At 38.1% G+C, this 25,682-nt stretch overlaps 1 protein-coding gene across 1 annotated transcript in view; it reads right to left on the bottom strand.

Annotated features, from left to right (window-relative positions):
* Window positions 1-255: 255 nt before the first annotated feature.
* SLC2A9 (solute carrier family 2 member 9) overlaps window positions 256-25,682 on the bottom strand; it is a 99,657-nt gene continuing 74,230 nt past the window's right edge. Inside the window, exons 11-12 of the mRNA XM_051616649.1 lie at window positions 19,613-19,740; window positions 256-3,743 (exon numbers count right to left, since the gene is read on the bottom strand). Coding sequence (XP_051472609.1) covers window positions 3,486-3,743; window positions 19,613-19,740 — 386 coding nt within the window. The 3' untranslated portion in view covers window positions 256-3,485. The remainder of the gene's footprint in view (window positions 3,744-19,612; window positions 19,741-25,682) is intronic.

Below are 25,682 nucleotides of genomic sequence, written 5' to 3'. Positions count from 1 at the left end.
CCAATAGAAACGTATGAAAGAATGAAGTATGGAATCTGATTCGAGAAGGAAAATGTAAATAATATGCAAAAATATACAGTTTCAGGGATGATTTTCTTCCCCATAACTCCCAACTACACAACTGCAGAGTCTACAATGACTCAGGTCATCCAGATGTAGGACTGGGACATACAAAAAGCCAGGGAATTGTACAATGAAACTCACACAGCTGTAAAAATTAAGATTTAACCAGAACAAAAGCTACATCATACTAGCTGAATTCCAAAGGTTTATTTTATAATCAATGTGCATGGACATAGTTGACACACACATAACCCACTCACAGTAGTCATGCAGACACCATCTCACAGTACCTCATCACAGTGTCACAGATGGGGAAAGAGACCGTGGTGCCACACAACACTCCCTGATGAACACACGGGCTCTGGACAATCTGATACATTCAACAAGACAAAACCAAATGATACATTGCTGATATTTTCCATTTTGTCCTCTAATTGCTGGAGAAGCTTTAAAGCAGCATAATAATGGAAAAAAAAACATTATGGAACAACTCGTAGAACACAAGGCTCTTGTTAGGCTCAGAGATGAGAAAGTAAATGCAGTACCGGCACATTTGAAGTTTCCTCAGAAACTTCCATAACCCAAGGCAGAGGAGACTGCAGCACCTTCCTTGGCCAGTGAGCAAAGCACGTGCACACCTACACATCTGGGGTCTAGGATCGCTTTCAACTTGTATCACAGGCTGCAACAAACCTATGGTGAGATGTGTAACCACTGTCCCAAGGCACATGGGGTCTGCAGCAGCTCTTGGCAGCCACGCAGGACGTGCCTCTCTGGAGTGTGCTCATCTCAGGTAAGGCAAGAGATGGGCAGAAAGGGTTGCAGAAGGGAAAAGCACAACCCCCTGCTGTTAACACTGTACAAGCCCTTGAGCTGTGATAGGAAATTCTATCAAGCCATCTCTTTACCAACACATTCAGAGCTGGGCTCCAAAAGCAACTGTAAGGAACTGTAAGATGATTTCATCTTGGTGTCCAGTATAACTGCTGTATTAGGACCACATGCTATTTTATTGAAGTTATTCAGTGGCAATATTATCAACAAGTAATGCCTGTAACGTACATTAGTGAACAGCACTAAGTGCTAAATTATTAATAATAAGAAGAATGGTTTCCAATCTTGCCGCCTTGGCTCAAATCAATCACATCACACCACGTTAGTAGCCCTAACTGCAAAGTAAGGTAATTCTCAGTTTGAATGAGGGCATCTGAATTTGCCAGTCTCACCCTGCAGACAGAAAAGGAAGAATTTCTTCCTGAACTTTTGTGGAGGGATGGCATTCAAACTCTTTTTACATAGTCATTCACTTAGCAAGACTTACGTAAGACATGAAATAGGTGACTAAAGCCACAGGAAGGTGACATTTCAAAAATGGTTATTAGAAAACATTTTTCTTCAGTTTTCTCCATAGTATTTGATTAGCTTCTGTCTATGGCTATCAGCTGGTAGAATCCTGATTCACTCTGTTTCTTAACAGTAGCACCAATATCATAAAACCGATTTTCATTCTTAATTCTCTTGTCCACATATATATTAAGTTTCTTACTTGCTGCTCTACCTCTATCCCAGTAAAACAGCATAAATTCTGGCATAAAGGCTCAGATCAATTTTTCTTTTATTACCCAGCAGCGAAATTGCCCTATTAGGTCAGCTTAAAATGTGTGCAGCGAATATGCCACATATAAATAAATCACAGTGTAAAACATATACATAATTTAGTAGTAATAGCAGAACATTAGGATCTCTGATTTTAATTTACAGTGTAATCTACAGTGTAGAACAAAACAATAAACAGCTTTTTACTCAGGGAAATCTGAAAAAAGCAAATATTGGAAAACAATTCTTCATTTTATATATATATGAATATAAATATCAATCTATATTTCTATATTTTCATACAGTCATATATGTGTGTATGCATATATATGAGTATATATACACAATATTTTCCCCCAAATGCTCTAAATATATGAACTTCTGGATTAGAAAATACAACTTGCAGAAGCAGCTGGCTCTACCTACATGCTGCACGTACTTCTTTTGCCTTACTCCTAACTGAGAGCAGCTCTAAGACTTACTGGCTTTTCATATAAAACAGCTATTTATTTTAAAAGTGCTTATTACCCTCTCAGCATCCAGATACCTAGAAGGATCAAGAAAAACTATTATCAAAATTAAAAAGTGGAAAGGTGGTGTTTATAAAAATAATTGCACTTGGAAGAGAATGTGTCATGTAACCCCTGACAAACTTGACAGCCTGCTGAGTCTTCTCTCATGAAATTAAGCAGCCTCTGAGGCCAGTTTTACAAAGCAATAAATAGTTTAGAAACTTATTAATGTGAACTAGGCCTGGAGCTTCACAATCTAATGCCCAAATAAAAATTAGTGTTTAAATAAGAAATAGGCACCCAAATTCCTTCTGAGAGATCTGAGTGTTAAGAAATGACATTTCTTGAGGCTCATGGAAATTCTGGCTTCTAAGACTTGTTTTAAAAGGACCTTGAAAAGAAAAGCAAAAAAACCCCCACAAAAGTAACAATAAAAAAACCTCAACCCTTGAAACACTTGGTTTTTGTTGTTGTTTTTTTTAAACACTATACCCTACATATACCATCAGAGTTCTCTCACTTCACCATGAGGTTGAGTTTTCTTTTAACATTAAAGCTTCTGAAATTATTGAAAAATAAAGTTAAATATTTATGCATCCACAGAAATGCAGTGCCAGCAAACCCAGAAACTAGAGGTAACTCTATTACTAGTTGATCAGGATTTGCAAGAGAGATGAGGCAGCCCATCAGGACCTGTGGGAAGGACTGTGGGAAGGTGGGGGATGTTCAGGCAAAGCAACTGGAAGTCAAAAGAGCTGGAGAAGGAATGGGAGGTCAGGAGGGCATCACAAATCTTCTTTTGAGTCCTTAGTTCTCATGTGCAACTTGAATCACATACTGGGAAACGTGGAGAAATGCGAGTTGGTAACATTTCAGGTAGGTGGGCATTGATTTTTAGTAGAGCTCTGCTGGGACCTCCTCCCCTCTCCCTGGCCCCTGCTCCCCAGCCCCAGGGGCTGCATGCTGGCTTCCCCCTGTGCACACAGGGGTGCTCAACCAGCTAATGCTCACAACCCTCCTCCCCACCACCACTTCACTTCTCCGAGGTTGTATTCCCCCCCAGTCACCACAACACCTATTTCACAGGTGCCCAGGAAAACTCCAGCTCTTATTTATTTAATCAGCTGCCGTTACTCCCACTTCTCATTTCTTCAACCATCACTCTAGCGGAAAACAAATTCACTCATACTCACTTAAAACATATTCAAGGGGAAAGCAGTTCATGCTGTCACATAAAAGAAACTGTGCACTGCTATAAAAGTACCAAAAGAAAAGAGCATGTTTTCCCCCGTCCCCCAAAAGAACATCCTAGGTTTACACAATCCCTTTCTTGGTTTCTCCGTTGTCCACCGAAGACGTGAAGTTTGATTCTTGTTCCACATTCGACTTCGTCTCCCCTGGGTAGTGGTTCATTTCTTGCATTTCTAAAGATACTTTATTCCTTTTGGCAAATGCCTGGCTGATTTCATGAAATGTCTTATTTTTTGTTTCAGGCAGGACAAAAAACAGGTAGGTAGCTCCCGCAAAGCAGATGGCAGCAAACACTAGGAAGCAGTAGGTCTGTAAACCACTCTGCAAATAGAAACAAAGGAGATGATCAATACATAGGGGCAACATTCAGAAGAATGGTTTGATGGAAAAAACGTGTGGTATGGGGCAATTTCTAACCAAGTATACAGTAAGTGCTGGCATTCGTTGCAAATCAGAACACTTAGAAGCTCATAAAAATGCATGAATCATTATTTCTCCCAACACTGCCTATAGCCCACGGATGGAAAAGCAGGTTCTTGGCAGAGGCATGCAGAGCTGCAATCTGGGCAACGCTGGGAGACACCAGGCTGAGATCAGGCACCATGGGTGTGAGGAGAGCAGGTGACAGCCGGGCTCCTGCAGCGAGCACAGCTTAACCAAGCCCTGTGCCACCATGGGCAGTTCTGGAAACGAGGCAGACACTTCACTGGGTTGTTTTGCACATTGCATCGCCACTTCTAGGTACATAAAATAAGGCCTTCTTCTGCAATACACAACACTTGGGAAAGCTGCCATAGCCAGGGGCATCTGCATCACAGTATTTACAAGCTTAGAGATTTGCAAAATAAACAAGGAAAAAAAACCCAAATGGCAGACATTTGTGTCACTTCTAAGGTGACAGGAGCTCACAGCAGGAAAAAAAATCCATAACATGCACTTCTTTTATGCTATAAACTAGTGTAAGAATCAACTGACAATGAAGATCATGTACTTCCAACCCCCCCTGCATAGGCAGGGACATCTCCCACTACATGAGGTTGCTCAAAGTTCCGTCCAACCTGGCCTTGAACACTTCCAGGGATGGGGCATCCACAACTTCCCTGGGCAACCTGTTCCAGTGCCTCACCACCCTCACAGGAAAGAATTTCTTCCTTATGTTTAAACCCACATGTACCATCTTCCAATTTAAAGCCATATCCACTTGCCCTCTCACTACCCGCTCTTGTAAAAAGCCCCTGCCCAGCTTTCCTGTAGCCCCTTCAGATACTGGAAGGCCACTTCTCCCTGGAATCTTCTCTTTGCTAAGCTATACAACCCCAACTCTCTCAGCCTGTCTTCATAGGAGAGGTGCTCCAGCCCTCTGATGATCTTCATGGCCCTCCTCTGGACTCATTCCAACAGGTCCATCATATATGGTGTGGAAAAAGAATATAAATTTGCATGTGGAAAAAGAAAGAGAAAAAGAGAAAAACTCTTTTCTGCAGCTGCACTTCAATACCATGGCAGATTGCCAGCCTGCCTAGTCACAATGTCTTCCATGGATAATTAATTACCCAGTTCAGCCCTTCAACTCCTGTCTGTAATAGGAAAATCTGGAAAGTGTTTCCTCTGATATTGACTATGACTCTTGAGATCATCAGTGTTTTTCTTGTTAAATCTTAGAAGCATGAACTCGTGAACAACCTGACAAGCACAGGCCAAAGAGCACGCATGATGCTGGAGGGGCTGGGGGGACAGGAATATTCTGGCATGTGAACAGATATGACTTTCAAATTTATATGGAGGCAGAAGCAAATGAATTTAGTAGACAGGAAAAAATAACTTCTCAGTGCCTCATAAATCATCCTGTCATATTAAGAATGCATATTTTGCTTCTGGATCTTCTGCATTTGAAATTGTTTTTCAGCCAAATGGTAGAGCTCCAATTCAGAACAATGTTTTTCTCTTTTTAGAATATTTTTTGAATTAAATCTTCTGCATGATGAAAGCAAACCATTAATGTCTAGCATGAATATACCTAGCAATCAGATGCCACAAGTTACCTTTGACTCTTGGTGGTGCAGCCACAACTTTGTCCCACATTTCTTATTCCTGTTTATTTATTTGCTGTCTATGATTTAAATTAGTGTTTATTATCTTCTTTGAATCATGTCTGCTTAAACCTTTTCTAATTGAACTGAACATTCTCATGAGTAAATATTTTATTTGCAATGATTTTGCATAATGTATTCACGTTTATTGGTAAAAAACTTGTTGTCCTTAATTTCTGCAGATCCATTTAGAAGTAGCCCCCAAGGACCTCCAAGTGAAATTCCACAGAGAATAAGCTAGAAATCAAATTTTGTTACAAATCCTACAAATGGGATTGTAGGAAGAGACTAACACTTTGCACGCCTTATGTTCATCAGGATTAGCACAAAAGAGCCCTAATTCCCAGACAGGAACACTGCAAGACAATCAGAAAATGCCCTTTTCTCATCAGCTAGTCTTCAGTCAATATATCTCCTTAAAGCTGGTTTTTGGTTTACTCACAGAGGAAAGACACTCATATTCATAAGCCTTTTGTAACTCATTCAGAGTTCAGCCCATATATCACCTAAACCTCTATTTGGCACAGAAGAGCATCTGTGTGAATTAAATTATTTGTTATAAGCATGAAACCACCCAGCTGCACTGCACACTGATAAAGCTGGAGGCCAGAAGTACAGAATAAAGCAGAAGGAAAATGCTGAATCCCGAATCCTAACTAAATAGAAACCCTCAATGGGACATGGGTGGGATATGGCTCAGCCTAGATGTTTAATTAGTTTATATCTGTTTCAAATGTATTCAGAATTGCCTGGTGTCAGAGGAAAGATGTAAACAATTAATAGATGTGCCACAGCATTTCTGATGTGCCTGTTGAGGGATCCAGGAGACAGGATAATGTGCTGGGAAAAGGGTAAATGTTGAGTTATTGAATGATGGCTACTACAGAAAAGGTACTGATAGTCAGATCTGACAGGAAAATGGATCAGTCTTTGCTCTATGAAATTATTATACTTTCTCTGGTTTACATTATTTTATTGTTGCTTATATTATTATTAAATTACATCATTAGTATTAATATTACATCTGTGAAGCCTGTATCTCTTACTCTTTGACATCTGTAATCTCCAAATCCAGAGTCTTATTCCTTCCAGCTTGCTAGAGACAAGACATCTACAGAGACTGTGCAGCTGCCACTCTAGAACTAAAACCCCAGAATTTTTACAGAGACTGTGCAGCTGCCACTCTAGAACTAAAACCCCAGAATTTTACTTATTGTGGTCTGGGGTGAGAGTGAAAAAATGGGAAGAACTTCAACTAAAGTCTTTGGTGGCAAAGCACAGATATTCTGCAACTCTGTATTTGGCCTAACAGACCTGGTCTCAAGATCCTTTACTGACATCTGCATTCTCAATGATAGGAGAATAATGACAACATATATGATAAAATTTGGAATGCTAAATATTTTTCTATACTTTGGGACATATTTCACTAACTACATGGGGTAGAAGACTTGATATTAAAAAACTAAATACTTGTATCCTCCTGAAGTGTAGTTTGACTCTTAATAAAAATTACCCTCTCCAAACAGTTGTAGGGGAGGCTTAAAAGAAGAAAAGGGCAAGGGAAGAAGCAAAAGCAATCTAGTTCTGAATGAAGTTCTAGCTAAATGCAGACTAAATTCAAGGAAGGTATTCAAGGAAAGGTTTTGTTACTTCTCAGCTTTCCCACATAACGATGGGTGACTTCCTTACACTCAGCTCCAAGCAGCAGCAGCATTAACTCTGGCCATGCAGGAGGCACCAGCCCCATCCCCACTCCTGCCACATCCACCCAGGCAGGACTCTGCAGACTCTCTGCTCCTACTGCTCAGGTTCCAAACAAGCTGCCACCTTCATACAAGTGCTTCTCCTCCTCCATCACCAGACGGGCTTGCCAGGGCTAGGAACACAATTCTTTAGTAATACTTGAAGCCAGGCTTTTGCACACAAAGTTAGAAACCAAAAGGTTAGAAGGAAGGGAGAACAAAGCACTACAACAGTCTGCGCTTTGAAGCTGTTTTCCCCTGACGTTTCTTCAGTTAGCTCTCTTGCAAGAACAGCCAAGGTTCGAAGGTGCCCAGAGTTTCAGGTGGTTTCCTAAATAATGAATTTGTCTCTTGATAGGCCATAGATCTTTGTTCAGAGTCAGGTCAGATACAAAAGTGAAGGTCCTTGAAAGGCTAGGCTGCCTGTGGGTTACCAAAGGTCACCTGGGGCAGGGCAAGAGAACAGCAGACACAATTACTGATGCAATTTCCTGAGGAAAACACCTTAGATACCTGCAGCCTCTTCCTAGTTAGTCAGCAGGCTAATAAAACCTCTCCAAAGCAGGGTTTATACTGGATTTTTCAAGGCTGGTGAGGGTTATTGCTATACAGGATATTTAAAAGTTAAGAATAAACTTTAAAACACATCACCTTCTATTTTCATACCAGCTTCCTAAGCAAGCTATTTAAAACACAGCATTTCTGAAAATGTTCCACCAGCTGAATCTTTAATTACTCATTTTTATCTTCTCTTTCCAGCAGCTTATCAAGGTCAAAGATTCACCTAAGACACGAGTGCAATTGCCACAAAAAACCAAAATCGAAGGATTTGAGCAGTTCCCCCAAATCAGATGCCAGGTGTGGCAAGCAATCAGACCTGGCCTGGAGGATGAGATGTAGCTGCACAAACAAGGTGTAGGAAAAAGTAGGTGCAGCCCAGCCCAGCCACATTTTCTTGAGCAAAGAGATTAACAAACATATTTGCAACTTGTGTAGGGCTACTATACATATTGGGTAGAATGCACAAGTATTTCCTCTACTTCCCATTAAATAACATGGTAAAGAACACTTAACTTTTACCGTTGTGAACTGACTTAGAGTGTCCAGAATGAGTATACAAAAGAGCTCATTTTTTCAAGCTAAAAAGTAAACTGAAACAAATAAAAACCCTGGCAATAAAATGATCAGATTTCTGGTTTTAATTAAACAAAACAAAACAAAATTTGCCCCTTAAAATTAGTTTTAAATACAATCAGTATTAAATCTGAGAACAATCTTCCTGTTAATAATACCTTACATGCTGTGAGCACTGTAGTCTGGCAAAATGTAAAAGCACTTGAGCAGAACATCATCATGTGCTATTTAATGATGGCTGTTTAGTGACTTAACTCATTTTGTAGCAAAGTTTAAATTCTAAGCAGGACCGCAATACTGAAAACAGGGGAAAAGCTATAATAGGGCAGATACAACAAATTAACAAATTTTAAATAATTTTAGCCTGTTTAACACATCAGTATTTTCCAAGCAGAACTTTTGGCTCTTCCCAGAAAATGCTAAAATATTATTCTAGATTCTCAACTTGCAATGTTACAGCCCCTTGGCACTGGCAACAGGTGCTTCCATTTGGAAGTTGCCATGAAGACCAGAGCCATGAGATCGGGTCAAAATAGATTTTGAAGTGATGAGGTCAAATGATAATGGTTAGATGTCTTGCTAAAATGATCAGCAGCAAAAGGGTTACTCATGTAGACATGTGACTTTACTTACTTTGCTTCAAATTAATATAACCCATTGATAGAAACGGATGAGAGAGTTTGTGTCCTTTACCCTTTGTCCTTCTTCAGTTTCAGACATAATTTAAGGTTCTGCTGAAGGTGCAGGACAATGAAGAAGGACAGAACATAAAAATATAACATATTTAACGTATTTCCTAGGTACAAAATTGAGAAATTTTCAGACATGAACTGCAGTTTCAACCCCAACCATCACACATTCAGTACCTTCTCATAAAGAAGTTAACAGATCCTTGTATTTTATACTTGAAGCATGTTGCTTCTAATTAAGAGCTTATTTTCTCATATTTAACCTTCTGATAGCCTCTTCTGACAGCCTTTTCTCATCTTTGAGGGGAATGTTAGCCATTTCCCTTCATACAGGTGTGCTGCAGTTATTTTAAATATCATGTATTTGCAAAAGCTTAAAATAGCTTTGCTGAGGGAATCTATGTATAGGCATGCATGCACACCTTTGTTATTGGGAATTTTTGTTTTGCACAATAGAAAGAGTCAAGGGGTATTATTACACAGTAAGGAAATAATAGGGAAAACCAAAAGAGAATCTTGTTGGGTAAATTAACCTTGATGCATGAGAAGGAGAATCTCCAGTGTAAAAATAAGGAAGAAGCAGGGCAGAAGTGCATGAGAGCCTCCAGGAACAAGTATAATGACTCAGAACTATTACTTTATAGGCAGAAATAAATTAGTTTCTGAAAAGGGGAAAATGAACACACATACAGGTCTCTGCATCATACTAGTAAGCAATATGTACTAAGGCTACAAGCCTTGTAGCACCTGTATCCCATGTGATACTGAGCTGCATTTGGATGACAGATCCAAGCAGGTGATTTTTCAAGACACTCTAGCTAGTCTAAAAATGAAAGAAAATCAAAGTTTACTCAATTTGTAGCTAGTGAAAATTGGTACTTTACTTATTTCAGATGCCTTCTTCCTTAATGTAAGTAAAAAGTTTATATGAAGAAGACACATGAAAATTCAGAGTCTCTGCATTTCTCTCTTAAAAATCCAGCTACTAAAAGCACTCTCTATTTTTAGGACATTATTTCCACCCTGCTTTTTCTTCTCCTTTCCTGTCATCTCAGCATCTGCCTCTGCCTCTCAGCAACAGTATCTGGCAACCAAAGTGCCAACGCCGAGCTCCTGTGCCAGGGCACAAGAATGAGATCCTCAGCCACCAGCTCAGAAACTGGGCACAAAACTTACTACAGAGGGCTGCAATGAGCTGCACATCCACAGCTATGTCCTCACTTGATCGCCTTTATGAAAAAAGGTTATGCAAACATCAGTACTCAAAGCCAAGGATTTCTTCATTTGAAAGGTGTCTCCCAGCTACAGAGGATATTAGGCAGCTCTTAATAATGAAGATTTAAATTTGATCTTTCGTCGTACTCTATTTACTATATACTCTCCCTCATGTCCCTCTTTGCCAATGCTCTTAAAATGTTCATTGTTTTAATTTTCTGAGAACAAAGACATTATTTTTTTAGTTATTTTAAAGATTTTCCTAATGTTTCCTATGGCTCAGAATACGTTATCACCTTCTTGGCAGAATCTTCCTACAAAAACACACACCGTTATGGGAAGGACATTGGTGGGTGCAACAGGACAGCCCTAAAATTTCCTATCAGTTTCTCAGATAATATTGTATCCTGCCTCAAATCTAGTCACTTGTTCATCCATCATAAAAAGCACATAATTTTTCATTGCCAGAGAACTGGAAAGGAATTACACAGATGATTTCTGTCAGCCACTTGGCTCCCCAACCTGAAGAGCCAGACACTTAGTTATAACTTAAGCTTTTCACACAAGTTTTCACCAAGGTCTGGGTGTTCATCTCTGGAACCTATAGCACAATATATATATCTGCTTTATCAACATGCCCCAATTCAGGGAAATTATGCAAAAATGTAGATGATGGAGGATAGATATAACTATTATGACTTTTAAAATCTGGACAATGCATTCAAAATGCACAGTAAAATTGATTAGTCCCTACAAAAATGAGATATTCTGTGCTACTGCTCTGCCAGAAAGCTGCAAAGTGTCTTGCAGTTTATTACTATTGTTGCCTCAGACTTGCTGCAAAAATGCTGCAAGAGAAAGATGCCTTTGTGTCCCATTTTGGGATAACATAAATTTCTCCTGTGAGAGAAAGAAAAGAGGGGGGAAGTCACTACAAAAGAATTTCCTGTCATTTCTAAATGAACCTCATTTAAGACATTTATTTTTCTTAGGAAACCATAGCAGCAATTCAGTTCTTTGTCATTTTGTTAGGGAGCTACATAATTTTTTAGTACAACTATGTAGACATTTTAAGACCTCCATCCATCACTTCCCCAACCCTTCTAATGATTTAAAATCTTTCTCTTCCCTTGCTGTAGACATGCAGCCCCACGGTGCCAAAGGCAGAAGCCAAACCCCAGCTGGTAGTAAAGTCAGCTTTCCACTTAGTGGCTCTGTAAGCATAGCTGGCTATTTCTCTGTGATTCCTGGTTATTGGAAACAATCCTATTAGGAGGAAAGCCTGAAGGTGAGTTGTTCTGGAAAATCACTGGTGGGACAGAGAAGGAACCAGAGGAGCAGTAACGATGCAGCTGGTCTCTGCATGGCAGAAAGGTGGAAAAGGAGGGCTCTGGGCATTCAGTTTTGGTTGCTGAGAGGGAGTAGTCAGGCAGAGGCACCCCCCTGCTAAAGCATGCTCAGCAGGCTGAAGGCCCGTGGGATGAGGTTGGCACAGGGGCCAGCAAAAAGGCTACAAGGCAGAGGTAAACATAAGCTCAGCCAGCTGCTATTACCATAACCCAGGGAGAGGAGGGATATCTGTGGGGCAGTGGGGTGAGCAGCAGGCAACAGTAACATGAGAGGTGTTTACAGAACTGAATATGAAACCCCAAGAATATTCATGGTGGATAAAAATGACTAATTTCCTTATTTCCTCTCTGGCTTACATCTGCTTCCAGTGTGTTACTGGGAAAGGAAAGCACATTATTCTACAATATAGTATATCCATGAAGATTCCAATTTCAGTAGCATGGATAGTAATTTCAGCATTTCTTGAATTCACTTTGAATATACAGCCTGACTTTGACAGCAAAAAAATACTCTGTATGGTGTTTTAGAAAGAGAAATTATTATGACAGAAAACTTATGAGGAAAACTGCTGTGTTGTTCTGCTGTATAATACTAATTTACCATGTAGTCTTTAAGTGTCTTGTAACAGTCAAATGGAATAAACTGAAATATGAAATAAGGACACATCAGCATGTAATGAAAAGAACATCTCATGAAATTAATTGCTAGATATTAATCCTTAGTAATTATTTGTATTTACACAATGCACTACAGAAAATAAACAGCACCTTTTTCTAGATAATGTGTAATTCAAGGTCTTGTTACACCATCAGGTTACAGAAGTCTGTCCCTGCAAATTTACTGTTACTGAAGTGTAACAGCTTAACACAAGTCTATTCTATTGCACCAGAGGCTTTCAAACCTTGTAGATTATGCTTTTCTGCTGCTGTAGCTTGTTGTTCTCTGCCTGCTTCAGCTCATTGCACCTATTTCTACATATACATACACTCTAATTTCTGATTTACCAGGTGCCCCTCTTCTCCACACTCCAGCACCTGCTCAGCATACCAGTTTCTACCAGTTATCACTCACTATTTAAAATAGATTTTTGAACTGCAGGCTCCTGCAAAGTCAGGCAAGGCCTCAGCCTTTTTTTTCCAGCAACATAAAATAAAACAGGAGATCTGAGGAGATGGTGGCAAACAATATCCACAAGTAACAATTTTGAATCTGGCTAAATTAATAAGGATGTGCCTGTATCCATCTGTGTATGTACACATTTAAAAGATTTGGGTTTTGTTCATCTGATTGCCTTGGAAACAGTTTCTGTTTATACACAGGCCTGTGAAAAATAGAAGGCTGGAGGCTTATGGAAAAGCAAACATATTTGTTTTATATGTTATTTAGCCATTCATCAGTCTTCTGTTTAGGAAGTTCCTCATTAAATCAAGGACTGGAATAAATACCCTATGGGACAATGAACTCCTTATGGTTTGTGAGTGACTTAAAGAAACTGAAATATATTCACATGAACTCTTCAGCCTACCATTAAAAATATGTCACAACTCCCAGCCTGTTCTGTTCAACAGAAGATTAAACAAACAAAAATTTGCAAGAAATAAAGTATCTGATGGCTGAATTATGAAGTTAGTTAAATTTAAAACAGATATAATATTGAATTCATCAATACCATATTGGAGAGTATGAAATCCACTGGAAACTTTCAGTGGAAACTGAGTACTGTACACATGGGACACACTCTAGTGCAATTAAGAAATACTAATGCAGAACTAAGTAAGTGGTGTTTGATAGCTTGTACCTTCAGGTGGACAAGAATATACATGCTCCTCTGGCCAAATCTGAGATTTGGCTGTTTTGTTGCTGTTTTCTGGTTTGTTTGGGTTTTTTTTTTACAATGAGTCACTACTGCTGGAAGGAAAATTATCTCTTATTTCCACTCATTATCCATAAAAGAAGGCATATACTAAACAGTAATAAGCTTAGAAAAGGGTGACTAATAAAACTTTGAAGGCCTTCAGGTTAGAGGTTTCTCTAATTTCCTCCTCCAAAATTCCATGGATGCTTGATTCTTGCCCAAGTTGTTCTGAAATTCACAAGGTTTTTTTATTTTGCATTTTTATATTCACAAAATAAGCAACTTCCTCATTTAAAAAATACATACTACAGCCTCTTAAGTGCTTTATTCTTTCTGCATAACCACAACTAAAAGGAGCGTCCCACCACTTCTGCCATCACCTGACTTTTCCCAATGTTTGGAATGTTTCCATTTAGTACTTTGTGCTCAGTCTTGCAGATTAAGGCATTATATCAGCATCTGGCAGCTCAACCCTTGATTATATTCACAAGATTCCTAAGGACATGGAGTGGGGATGTGAATCTAAGTTTCTCAGATTTCAAGACCCTCTTCTCATAAGAGGTTTAGGTGCAAATGCAATCCTGGTCCAGTTTGGGGTATGAGTAAGTATGGAGAGATAAAGCATCACTGCTGGAGACTGTAAAGTGCTAATATAAAAAGGGAGCTACTGGCACCAATATTATTCCTATTGTATCTTTATTTAGTAATCAAATGGCTTTGCATATTTTCCACACTGACATTGATGAAGATGATCTTAACTCACTTTAAAGAATACTTATTCTCATGCTTACTATGCATTCAGGCTTTCATAGTGTGGAGTCACTTTCCAGAAAAGACAGTAAGGATTTTATATCTGTCAGGCTCTACATCTTGGAACATCAGTCAGCAAATGTAAATAATATATTCTATTATCTTGGGAAAAATAGAAGCTACATAACCACTGCTGCAATTAGTCTAATTTTAAAAGGTCTGCAAGTGCAAGTCTAGATGAAAAACGCACATTGCTAGGAAAAAATAATACAGAACACAGAGAAGAGAGTTTCAAAATTCTCCTTTATGCTGCCTACAAACACACACTTTCGCTCCTCCTGTAAAAAAAGTACTTCTGTTTTTAAAATCTCTTTGTGCTTTCTAGTCAAAGACTAATTGATCTCATGTATGATGCTTCTTAGCAACCTGGAGGGTTTAAAAAATACCTACAATGTAATTATTGAAAAGAATGCATCAGTCTAACCTCACAGATGAACATCTTACATATATTGAAATAACTGAAATTACTCACTAAAAATTATCCAAACAACAAAAAATTTAAAAATATATATGTTCTTACCCCTAGGATTTCTACTGGCTAAAATAAATTATGGAATGAAGTACTAATTATTTGCTAGTACTACCCATTCTAGTCAGTGGATTTAACCTGGAAATCTGTTATATTCCGGTTTGCCATCCTGAGCTGTGATTTAGTTATATATCCCTGTTAATGAGATTAGAACAGAGACAGAACTGAGGAGCTTCAAAGAGGAAACCCCCTGTCATGAGGAAGACCTCCATGTAAAGTGTATCTTGATGAAAGCCAACTTCTTACTCCCCTAGCTGGGGACAGCGATAGGTTTAGCCCCAGCATCAAAAGTTCTTCACAATGGCTTAATCCTATGGGAAACAACAGTATCATCATCAACACTTGTGCTTTCATCAAATCAGTGTAAGTATTTTTCTCAAGAAACTGGTTGTCTCACATTGAATTCTGCAGATCATGAATAGCACTGATCCATAAGGCATAAGGTGAGAAGCAACCCAGCTACACTCACAGTTCTGTGGATCAGGAAGAACCATTTGGCTGCTGCTTGCTTATTCTGAAACCTGAGTGAGCTTGAATGCAAACTGCATTATGTGGAAGTCTCAGAAGAATTTCTAGCCTTTGGAAAACTTAGTTTTGTCTCCTTTTCATTTTGTAAAATAATTTAATATATTAAAGAGTCATATTTTCAAAGGCTGATTTGCTATGAGTACATCAAAAAGGGCACTTGTGCTTTTATACGCCTTCTGAGTGAGGATGTGGATTAAATCAATTTTCAGAGTATATTAGTCAAAAAAGGAATAATGGTTCATTTGTCACACTGTGCATCAAAACTGCAATATGGGGATGAAGCCAAGAATCAATATTATTTATCACAATCGTGAGACAAGCCCTGCTGCTGCCCTGAATTTTCTACAGCAACCAGATCAGAGCAACAGGGAGCAAACAAGGGAGAAAGATTTGATGTTTAGGGGAATTTAGCTGAGTTGGGTCTTCACCCAGTCAGCTATTAAATGCATTTCTACTGAAATTTCAGCAACACAGCTGAAAAGCAGATATATTTTGTAATTTGGATTACAAACTTACAGGAATCTACCTTTAAAAATTTTGACCAGACAGTGTGGTCTCTAGTGTAGCAATTTCATTTACATGGAAGAACATACTGTAGAACTGTGTATCTTTTCTTTTTTCTTTTTTTCTTTTAATTTGAGCAATTTACAGGAAGTTTTTAATAAAAAAATAGGTTTATAAATCTTTTTAGTAAAAAATTTGGACATTCCCAAGGAAAAAAGCTATTATTTTCACCTCTATATATTAAAAAATGAAAAATGTAGGAAAAAACCAAAAAGCACACACATGAATTGAAGAACTGATAATGGATACTTTAGGTTAAGATCATTGAAAGGCAGACAAATGTACATTGACAGCCTTATGAACACAACCTGCCTTTAAATCAAATACTAGAATTAAGTGTTTGCCTAAGTGTCTCTAAGAACAAGGACAAAACATACTTGTTTATATATGACAAAATATAAACTAAGCTTTTCATCAGTTCACACAAATTTTCAACTTTTCTACATGGCTATTTTGGTTAGTTCATAAAAGTTAGAGATTCAAATCCAATCACAATGCATTAACAGTATAAAAGATATAGTATAAAGCATAGGATATAATGAAAAGGCAAAAGGAAAAGTGTTAAAGTTGTAATAATTTCAGAGAAAGCATTTTAAATCCTTCAAGCTAACACAAACAGTGCTATAACTTCAGGCATTACTCATCAAGTGGCTAATTGCTTATTTAGTATTGCATGGTTGATTCAGTGAATGTTGTCTCACCCTGTGGCTCCATTCTGAGGAGCTGTGCCATATATCACCATTCACAGGTTGTGACACAGGAGGTCATTTATGGTCTGCTATGATCTTCTGACATGGAAGTGCCATGTGAAAAAGCAAGATATGCAAGTTAGAGGGCAGAGGGTTGAAGTGCTTACTTAACTTACTCCAGATACCTGCTGATGGATATTTTGTAGGAATATGGAGAAATGGCATCCAAATAAAAGAGCATTATGACCCAGCTCTAGTACCTGGGAGAGCACTGAAATCCTTTGAAAAGAGGGGTCACCATGTCTTTATGAACCATTTCATGCATCTCTGGTCCACTGGTTTGGTTACCTTCTCAAAGCTTTGTTTCTTCACCACTCAGAAAAGGCTCACACCTTCATTCTCAAGTAACGACAACGGGAAAGAGATAGCGCCGAGCGTCACTCAAGGTGACACGTTTGACATTTTGTAAGGTCAAGCTCTACACCAATCACAAGTGTGAAATGCCTTCAGACCTAAAACCAGATCTTTTACAATTCCTCACTATGTTCCATGATTCCATGCAACAAGGCTGCTGCAATTATTGTGTTTTACACTAATTTTATATTTTTTTTTAAAAGCGCATTTTTGACACCTACAATCAGGCACCTCTTAATGATAACACAAAATCAAATGAAATTGTTAAGTCAACATTTTAACCTCAGTTCTAATTCTTCACACAAATATCTCAAATAAGCAGTGATGAGGGCTGGAATAGTAGCCAAATAAATTTTTTTTCCTATTTGTTGAAAATTGGTTTGTACTTTTCAGTTTCATCCATTTTAATGTATGACTCAAACCAGTGTTTCATTCTGTTACATGTATCTACAGATGGTTAAGGGGAGAAAATCTAGGCATTCAAACTAGTTAATTGGTGAGTAACTACAGCTTGAGTTTTTAAATAACTCTAAAGTTAACCTATTTGTTTCCCAAAGGTTCAGGATGATTTTGTAGAAGCTCACTAAAAAAGTGACTGCTGTCCCTCAGATTAGCCTCTAAATACACAGAAGGGATTACACATTTGTTCTGTGAAGGCATTTTAATGATTTTTTAAAATTATTATTTTTTTTAGAATTAAAAAGATGAGCTAAGGAGAAGCCATTCCATTTCTGTAGAGAAACAGGTGACTCACAAGCTGAATTTTGAGAATAAAGTTCACTGAAATAGGAAAAAAGTGAAAGTTAGGAAGTGAGGAGATATAGTTTGACCTTGTGGAAAAACTTTAAAAATCAAAGTCTGAGTAACACTGCTTTCATCTTTAGTTGCAAACTCTTAAGCTCTTTCTCCATGTTACATTTTAAAGAGGAGAAAACCAAAAACCTAGCAAGATGGAAATATAATTTACCTTAATTCAAAAAAACCTGGCAATTTTGTTATCATGCTATGAGAATTTATATGACACAAAATGATGAATTCCCCAAGGCTTCTGCAAACTTCATATGGATACCTACTAAATCACTCAAAAAGCTGTACTATGCATATGAAAAGTTAGAGAATGCAGTTTGCCTTTTTCTTTGAGTTTACTGAGTGCCTTTTTTAATAGCTCCCTCCAAGTGATCTGTCAGGTGGGATTAGAAGGACAAAAAGATTATGTTAATGAAAAAGCCCTGAGTTGCAAGAATTCAGATCTAATGGACAGCCAGGGCTCAGGTAACTCCTCAGTTTTTTGCAGGAAGCAGAAATTACAATTTTGGAGAAATGTGATTATTCCATTAATGTATCTGAATAATTAAATAACATAACCAATATAAGTATTCTGATTATACAGCCATAGATTTGAGACCTCATCCCCTGCCACTGCCCAGCCACCATGGAGGCAGATGTTGAGACTGGTGCCTGGCCAGCCAGGGTGGAAGGCAATATCCAATGCTGCTTGAATAGCCAGTCCCCATCTTCTTGGAGAGACAACTATTAAACCTCACAGAAGCACCTGCTTGCTGGATGAGCTCGTGGCTACCTCCTGGGCCATACTGAAGCTGATGACTAAGGTTAGGTTTTGAGAAACAGAAGGAAATTGTCTAATTTGTTCTAACACTTGGTAGATGTTCTAATGGTGTGAGAAAATAATTATGTCTATATCTGCTTTTGAAAATCTCACCTTAAATATCTAAACTGTCATGTCCTTACTGTGGGTCGTGACACTGGTTAAAAATGTTCACTGATTTCAGTAAGCAATAAAACAAGCCCTTAAGTCTTATAACTCTGAGCAGTCTAATTGAAGTTAGTAGTAGCACAGAATTTGGAAGGATGACACTCTATATACTAATGTTAACTTTTGAAGGTGATCCAAGTAATTAAAATTACTAGAGACTTTTTCCTTTTACAAGAAATTTTAAATTAAGTGTCCAACTTAGATCAAGGTCAGACTTTATAACTTTCAAGTTCCCCCATAAACTATCACATACAGATAGTGTTAAACAGTACTACTTAGTAAAAGCAGAATTACTTGTCAAATTAAAATTAATATATAGTCTTACATCATAATTTTTCAATATCTGCAAATAATGTTTTACAGTATTGCATGTGATAAAATATCATATAATTTTCAGTTGTAAGAGGCAAAACAGCAACACTTCCTTGCCTGTTATTCAAATCTCATAATTAGCAATGATTTGAAGAGTAATCAAAAATCTTCCTCCTAGTTTTGAGGACCTACAAGTAGCCCAGAAGGCTTGCTCCTCTCTGTGCCCTTCTCCTGACCCTGGCATTTTACTCCTGACACAGCCGTCAGACTGCACTGCAATTACAATTTTTCTTTTGCAGGACAATTTTCTCCAAGACATTCAAACAAGGAGATATGTGGGTAGCACAACTGAACCGTATCCCAGACATGGTGGAAATTACATATCCAAACCACTTCAATAAAAAGACATTTATTCCTACCTGAAAGTTACTATTCAAACATCATATGCATCAGCTGTATCATAGTATATCCAATGGCAAGGCTGCTGAGTACCTGAATGAAAGGGAAGAGCAGTCCGACTGCGAAGTTGGAGAGCCAGTTGACTGTCCCAGCTATCATGAATGCTGCTGGCCTCTGAGACTGCTGGAAAAACTCTCCAGTGAGGACAAATGGAATCCCACCTGGAAGAGGGCCAAACAAATCAGTGGGTTTAGTAAACTTCCTCTGCCAAGAGTTGTTTCTGTTACCGAGATGAACTTGCTTTGTGCTGTACATCTCAGTGACTAGCACAGCTCTACAGCTTTCTGCTCAGGTGCATGCAGGGGCTTTGAGGCCAGTAAAATATAATTTGCCAAATTTGTTCTTCAGAGAAGTGTGACAGTTCACTCCTTCTCACCACCACATCTCCTATTTTACATCCTTCCACTGATGAAAAGCAAGTAACAGAGCAATGAACCCAAACAACTTCCAGAGTACTATATAATGAGACATTTATTAAAAATAACAGTAGTTGTTTCTACTAAAATCCTTGAATTTTTGAAAATTCAGAAATATTAAAAAATATTTTTAGACCTTAACAACTGGAAAGATAGCTCCAAAAAGATTAAACAGTATTTTTTATTAATGATTACTCACTTTATTTTAGCAATACAAAGGCAAAACTTTTTCTCCCCTCTTAGCATACTTTTCATTGATGCTTATTTAATACATTCACTTCCTAGCTGTACTGTTGGCACTTCTGGAAGGTTTATTTTTCCCATCAAAGAATCTGACCTCCATAATATCAAGCACAGTTGAATACCACATTTGTCACTCATTTTTCCTTCCACTTAGACAGTGGACTATTTTGTACAGTACTGGCATATTGCTGGCCTGAAATACCCTTGGGGAGTAGCTGTCTAGTAGCTGAAAGCCTCAATTTATGGTCTTTGGCTTCTTTCATTCCAATGGGATATTTCAGTAGAAAAATTTATATTTTTATAGAATAAAACATGGATTGCATTTGCTGATTGGCTATGTATTTCAGTTAATGTTGCACAATAGACATGCATCTGCTTGCAGAATTATTTCACTACAGTTTGGAAAACTGTAAACCTAGTAAAATCAGACAGGCTTTTAGTTTTCTGGTGCTGCCAGTTTCTTCCTCTACATCCTCATGTCTACCAGTATCATCAGCATCACCTAGTTTGTGAGCAAGATCCACATACACACATACTGTGCTAGTAATTTCTTTGCTTTAAGCATTTTAACAAGTTAGTGTGAGCAATCAAAAAGCACATTAATGGACATACTTCCTCTCAAAAACCTCTACAACAACCCTAGCTTCCAAAATACATATGTTAAGATAACACCACCACCAAAGACAACCATCCACTGAATCTTCTCCTTGCATGTCATAACTTGAGCTATGTGCTTATCTTTTGCACTACCCTTACTCTTGGACAGTTGTGAATACATCTGTAAGTGCTTTATTGCAACACACTGTCATGTAGCCTTATGTGCTCAAGGGCACTACACTTAAACCCATGCACCAGAAGCTGTCCTATGAGCAGCATGAGATAGGAATTGTAAACACGTCACAGACATGCAAATGACTCATGGTGTCAGATATTCCTCCATTTCAGATCTTTCAGATGCAGAGACTAGGAATACATGCATGAAAGAAAAGCAATGTGATGGAGCAAATGTCTATATATGTTAGTAGACATCAGCCTCCACCATCTGCTAATGTGACTTTTTGTGAGAACATTTCTACAGTGGTAGCAAAGGCTCCATCTGAACTTTCTGTCCCAAAGTTTGCCAGTATAAATTACATCAAAACAGTACAGAGCACATACATTTATTTATGCCTACTTTATAGATAGGAAACTGAGGTATGGAGAGTTTAGGACATCCTAAATGAGCGGAATATTTTGCTACAAACCATATGTAGCATTTGAATTCTGTGACTAAAAAAAGTGACCTCTCCCAATAGTACTCTGAACATGTAGAATATATGGCTGAACAGGCATAACTCAATTTAAGCAACATGTGGTCTGTCAATCCTTGCGGCTTCCAATGCCTATTCTATCATGCATTAGGGATTTGGGTTCAAATGGCAAGCAAAACAACAATCACATCTGTTCTGTCAGCATCTGGTTTAGGTCTGAAATGCCATGTGGGGCTGTGGTTTGCCAGGGCACTTGCCTCTTGGAGAGAGGAACTGAAGGACTGTTAACACAGAAATCATGTAAGATGACTTATTTATGATCATTTATTCTGTCATGCCTTTGCTGTAGGACAATGTACAGAGGTGTTGCTGTTCTTGTCAGTATAATAAAAAATGCTGTTTGAGACCCATTTGGGACAATACTCTTTGTACAAGAGAGGAAAAAAGCCGGTGGCAAAAAAAAAAAAAAAGACAAAAAAAAGTACAAAAGGACAGAAACACATCAGAAAGCATAAATGTTATGGAAATACAAATGCTTAGATGCTATCTCGGAAAAAGCTTCCTTGAATTTCAAAAGCAATTTCTAGATACACATTATTCTTCACTAAAAGTTATTACTAGTCACACGTGCCACAAAAGCTCTTCAGTCCAATTTAAAAAAATAAGAAATCAATCTAGCAATGATAAAAACAATCTTTTACAAAGTCTAGAAAAGCAAACTGAACAACAAAAATTAGCAGATCCTCTGAGATCTTTCAAATGAAGGAACAGAAAAGACTCTAGACTTTCTCCTGACCTAGACAAATGTCTCCATAGCACCACAAAACACGAGAAAGTCAGTTTCTGAAGAGGAATGATTAAGAGCAATTATACGGAGGAATCAAGGAGCCTGAAAAGCAATATGTGAGCTATGTGACAAACAGGCCAGGTCTAGAAACATGAGAAACCAAATGAAGACAGGTCATTGCTGTATATTGCTACATCCCTGGAAGAGCATTTCAAGCTCTCAGAGGTCTGCTCAAGAACTCCTTTTCTCCTGAGCTTGCTTCCTTTGACATAGAAATCTGGGTGTGTGGGGTTGAAGGAAGCTGTAGCAAGCTTTAACTACATCAGTTGGATTCAGGCTCCACAATAATGCACCTCACCAGCCACTCCTTACAGAGTCAGTCACCTTGCAAGGTCTCCTGTATAATGCATAGGCCAGATGGGTTCCTACTGATCTGTGTTCAAACATGGATGCTTGGAAACTGCAGCAAAAAGCAATCCAACCAAACCACTGTATTTTTTGAAGCAGTCTTTAAACACTTTGTAATGGGTTTTGCAACTTTAATATGTGTTTCAACCTGGATGAAATAATTTAACCTACAAACTAACTGACGTTCTTTCTCATGGCAAATGAACCTGACAATAGCATCTCCCCTGGAGGGCTTTCCACACAATTTTCAGCGAAACAGCTTTATGTGAGTTCTAGACATAACCCCAAAAATGTATATTAGGATTTCCTATGGGTCTTTTTCATCAAGATAGCTTCTGAACATGAATTTAAAGAGGTAATGCATTGATCACAATAATTATAATTATTAATTTCTAATACATTGTTCTTTTCAGCATTGCAGTGAATAAAATGGATGAAGCTCTTAACATACTACAGTGCAATTAAAAACAGATTGTTAAATCTGTTAGCATGCTACATCTACTGGAAACTACAAATATTTTATTGCAGGACTTGTATATCCATGGACTGCTTAATGAAATGAAATTTAGCCCATAAGACACAACTAGACATGCAACAATACTTCTGTAACTCTGTCTATTACTAATTTCTCTCTGTAATTAGTCTAGTCACACTTAGAATCAATGTCATGTGGTGGTAAACATCCAGAATCTCTACCCAATAGTCTTTTTATGCATGAAATTCGAATGCTGGAGCAGAAATAATATTCTTGGTATACATGCTACAGATTTACAAATATATATTGACATTTGCACAAGTATCAACATGTTTTCTTATGAAAAAATATGTAGACATATTTACTCCTCTGTTCAGTGAGCAGTTACAAATAAATACTGCTTAGCAGAGGTTACACAATTAAGTGCGAACCGCTGAATACAAAAACCATGAAAATGGAAGGAAAATACTGAGATCCTCACTTTGCTTTTACCCAGTACCAAACTGGGAGCTGAAGTCATGGGTATAAAAATGATTTATGAAATGAGACTGTTAAAAGAAGAAATGCTTAATACAAATCAGGGAGATTTATTCTCACTCCCTGAGCCAGAAGCTCATCTTTCAAGACACACTTGAGACAAAACTGGGTGTTCAGGCAGCGGCTCCACAGCCAGCCATGGGCTTTCCAACCCCACCAGGAGGACCACCCCAGGCCACACAGCCCAGTGGCATGTTGCACAACTCAGCACTCTGAATTCTGCCCCTATGGGAGGGAGTATGGAAATCCTGAGAGCTCTGATTAGGTAAGAGTTCTCAGGCTTTCCAGCTCCATGCTTTGAGAGAAGAAGTCTTCAAAGTTGGATGCTTTGAGAATACAGGGAAGTACTCTGCCACAATGTTATCTTCTGGAAAATAATATGTGCAGCTCTAGACAAGATCAAGCCAAACAGCTATTGACTGCAAGGCAAGGCATGTAGTGAAGAAAGATACAATCTAACAGTTAAGAGATAAAGTCCTGTCTCAAAGAAAGGCTTCAGTATTTGCAATTCAAGGGGCAAAAGGCAACTCTAGAGGGCAGCTGTGGGAGAGATGCAATGGAAGTTAGACAAAGATCCTGTAAGAAAACTGCTGGAAAAACAACCTCATATTCTTCAGCACGAGAGGGAAAGGTTGTTAGTTCCTACCTAGATCTTCACTATAAAACAAAACAAAAACACCCAACCAATCAAACCCCCCAAAACACCCACCAAACCCCATGGGAAAATACACTGCAGGAGTGTTGCCAGTGAGGGATGCAATGCAACTATTGAGTTTCTTCCATCTCTATGGGTCTACAGAAATAATAGGAGTTTTGCAAAATACATTTCTCAGTCTTTAAAGAGGTGCTCTGTGACTGGTTAGATTATTTTAACTCTTGCATCATATTCGATAGAATAATAGCCCAGCAATGACAACATTACATAGTCAGATATGATGGCTGTATTGCCCAGCTTATCCTGCTGAGAGAACAAGGAGCAGAACATGTGATGAGGGGTGTACTGAGTCACAGCTTCATGCTGCCGACTCTGCTGTGTCTCCAGCTCTTCTCCACAGGAGAACTTTTAATCTAATTTACTGCAGAATTAAGCAAAACAGGCACTTGCATAAAGCAGTACAGTTCGTTAACCACATTAATTTGTGCCATTTGAAGAGCACGGTCTTTTCTGCTTTAGATTAAAGGACATTTGAATAAAGAACACTTAAAGCTAAGTCAGTCTATGGCAAATGAAAAGTGCAAACCATAACACCAAATTAGAAGACATAAATAATACAAAACCTGGCAAAACCCAATATAATAATTACCTATTATCAATAACTAAGCTATAGTTATCATTAGTCTAGTTTCTAATACAGTATTGTATGGAAAGGGATTTTGCATTGATAAACTAGACTTTGGTTCAGCATCTGTAAAACATGTTACTCTAATAACATATAGAAGAAAGCCAGCTCTGGAAGTGAAAGGTAACCCAGGATAACAAAATAAACTAAGTAATGGTGCAGAAAAAAACCATTGATACAATATCATTAGTTAAAATGTTAATTCTTGGTTAATTCTTGGTTCTCAGGTAATTTCCACTAAAATGGTTAACACACAAAAACAAGCCTATTAACTAATGATGAAAAAACACCATATTTTTTCTACTTCCATTGAGTTCTAAAGCAGATATTCCATGTAATTTTGTAACCCAGAAGACCTAAGAATATCCTTATCTGAACCATCTGAGAATTTAGTCTTCACTGACGTTCTTCCCCTCTTGAATAATATTTAGTGCATTTTCCTATAATTTTCAGTTCCATAAGGCAGTGCTCTCAACCAGAATTTTATGAGCATTTACTGACTGAATCATTATTCTCTGTAAATCTGTTTAGTGAAGGCAAAATACTTACTACATAACTGATGAACTCAAGTAATATCAGTACTTTTAAGATATCATTCTTTACATGAGTTATAATAACTCCTTTTAAATACAGGTCCATTTTGGAAG

This window comes from Apus apus, chromosome 4 (genome assembly GCF_020740795.1).
Source record: "Apus apus isolate bApuApu2 chromosome 4, bApuApu2.pri.cur, whole genome shotgun sequence".
NCBI classification, from domain to species: Eukaryota; Metazoa; Chordata; class Aves; order Apodiformes; family Apodidae; genus Apus; species Apus apus.
This window is presented reverse-complemented; position numbering and strand designations above follow the sequence as displayed.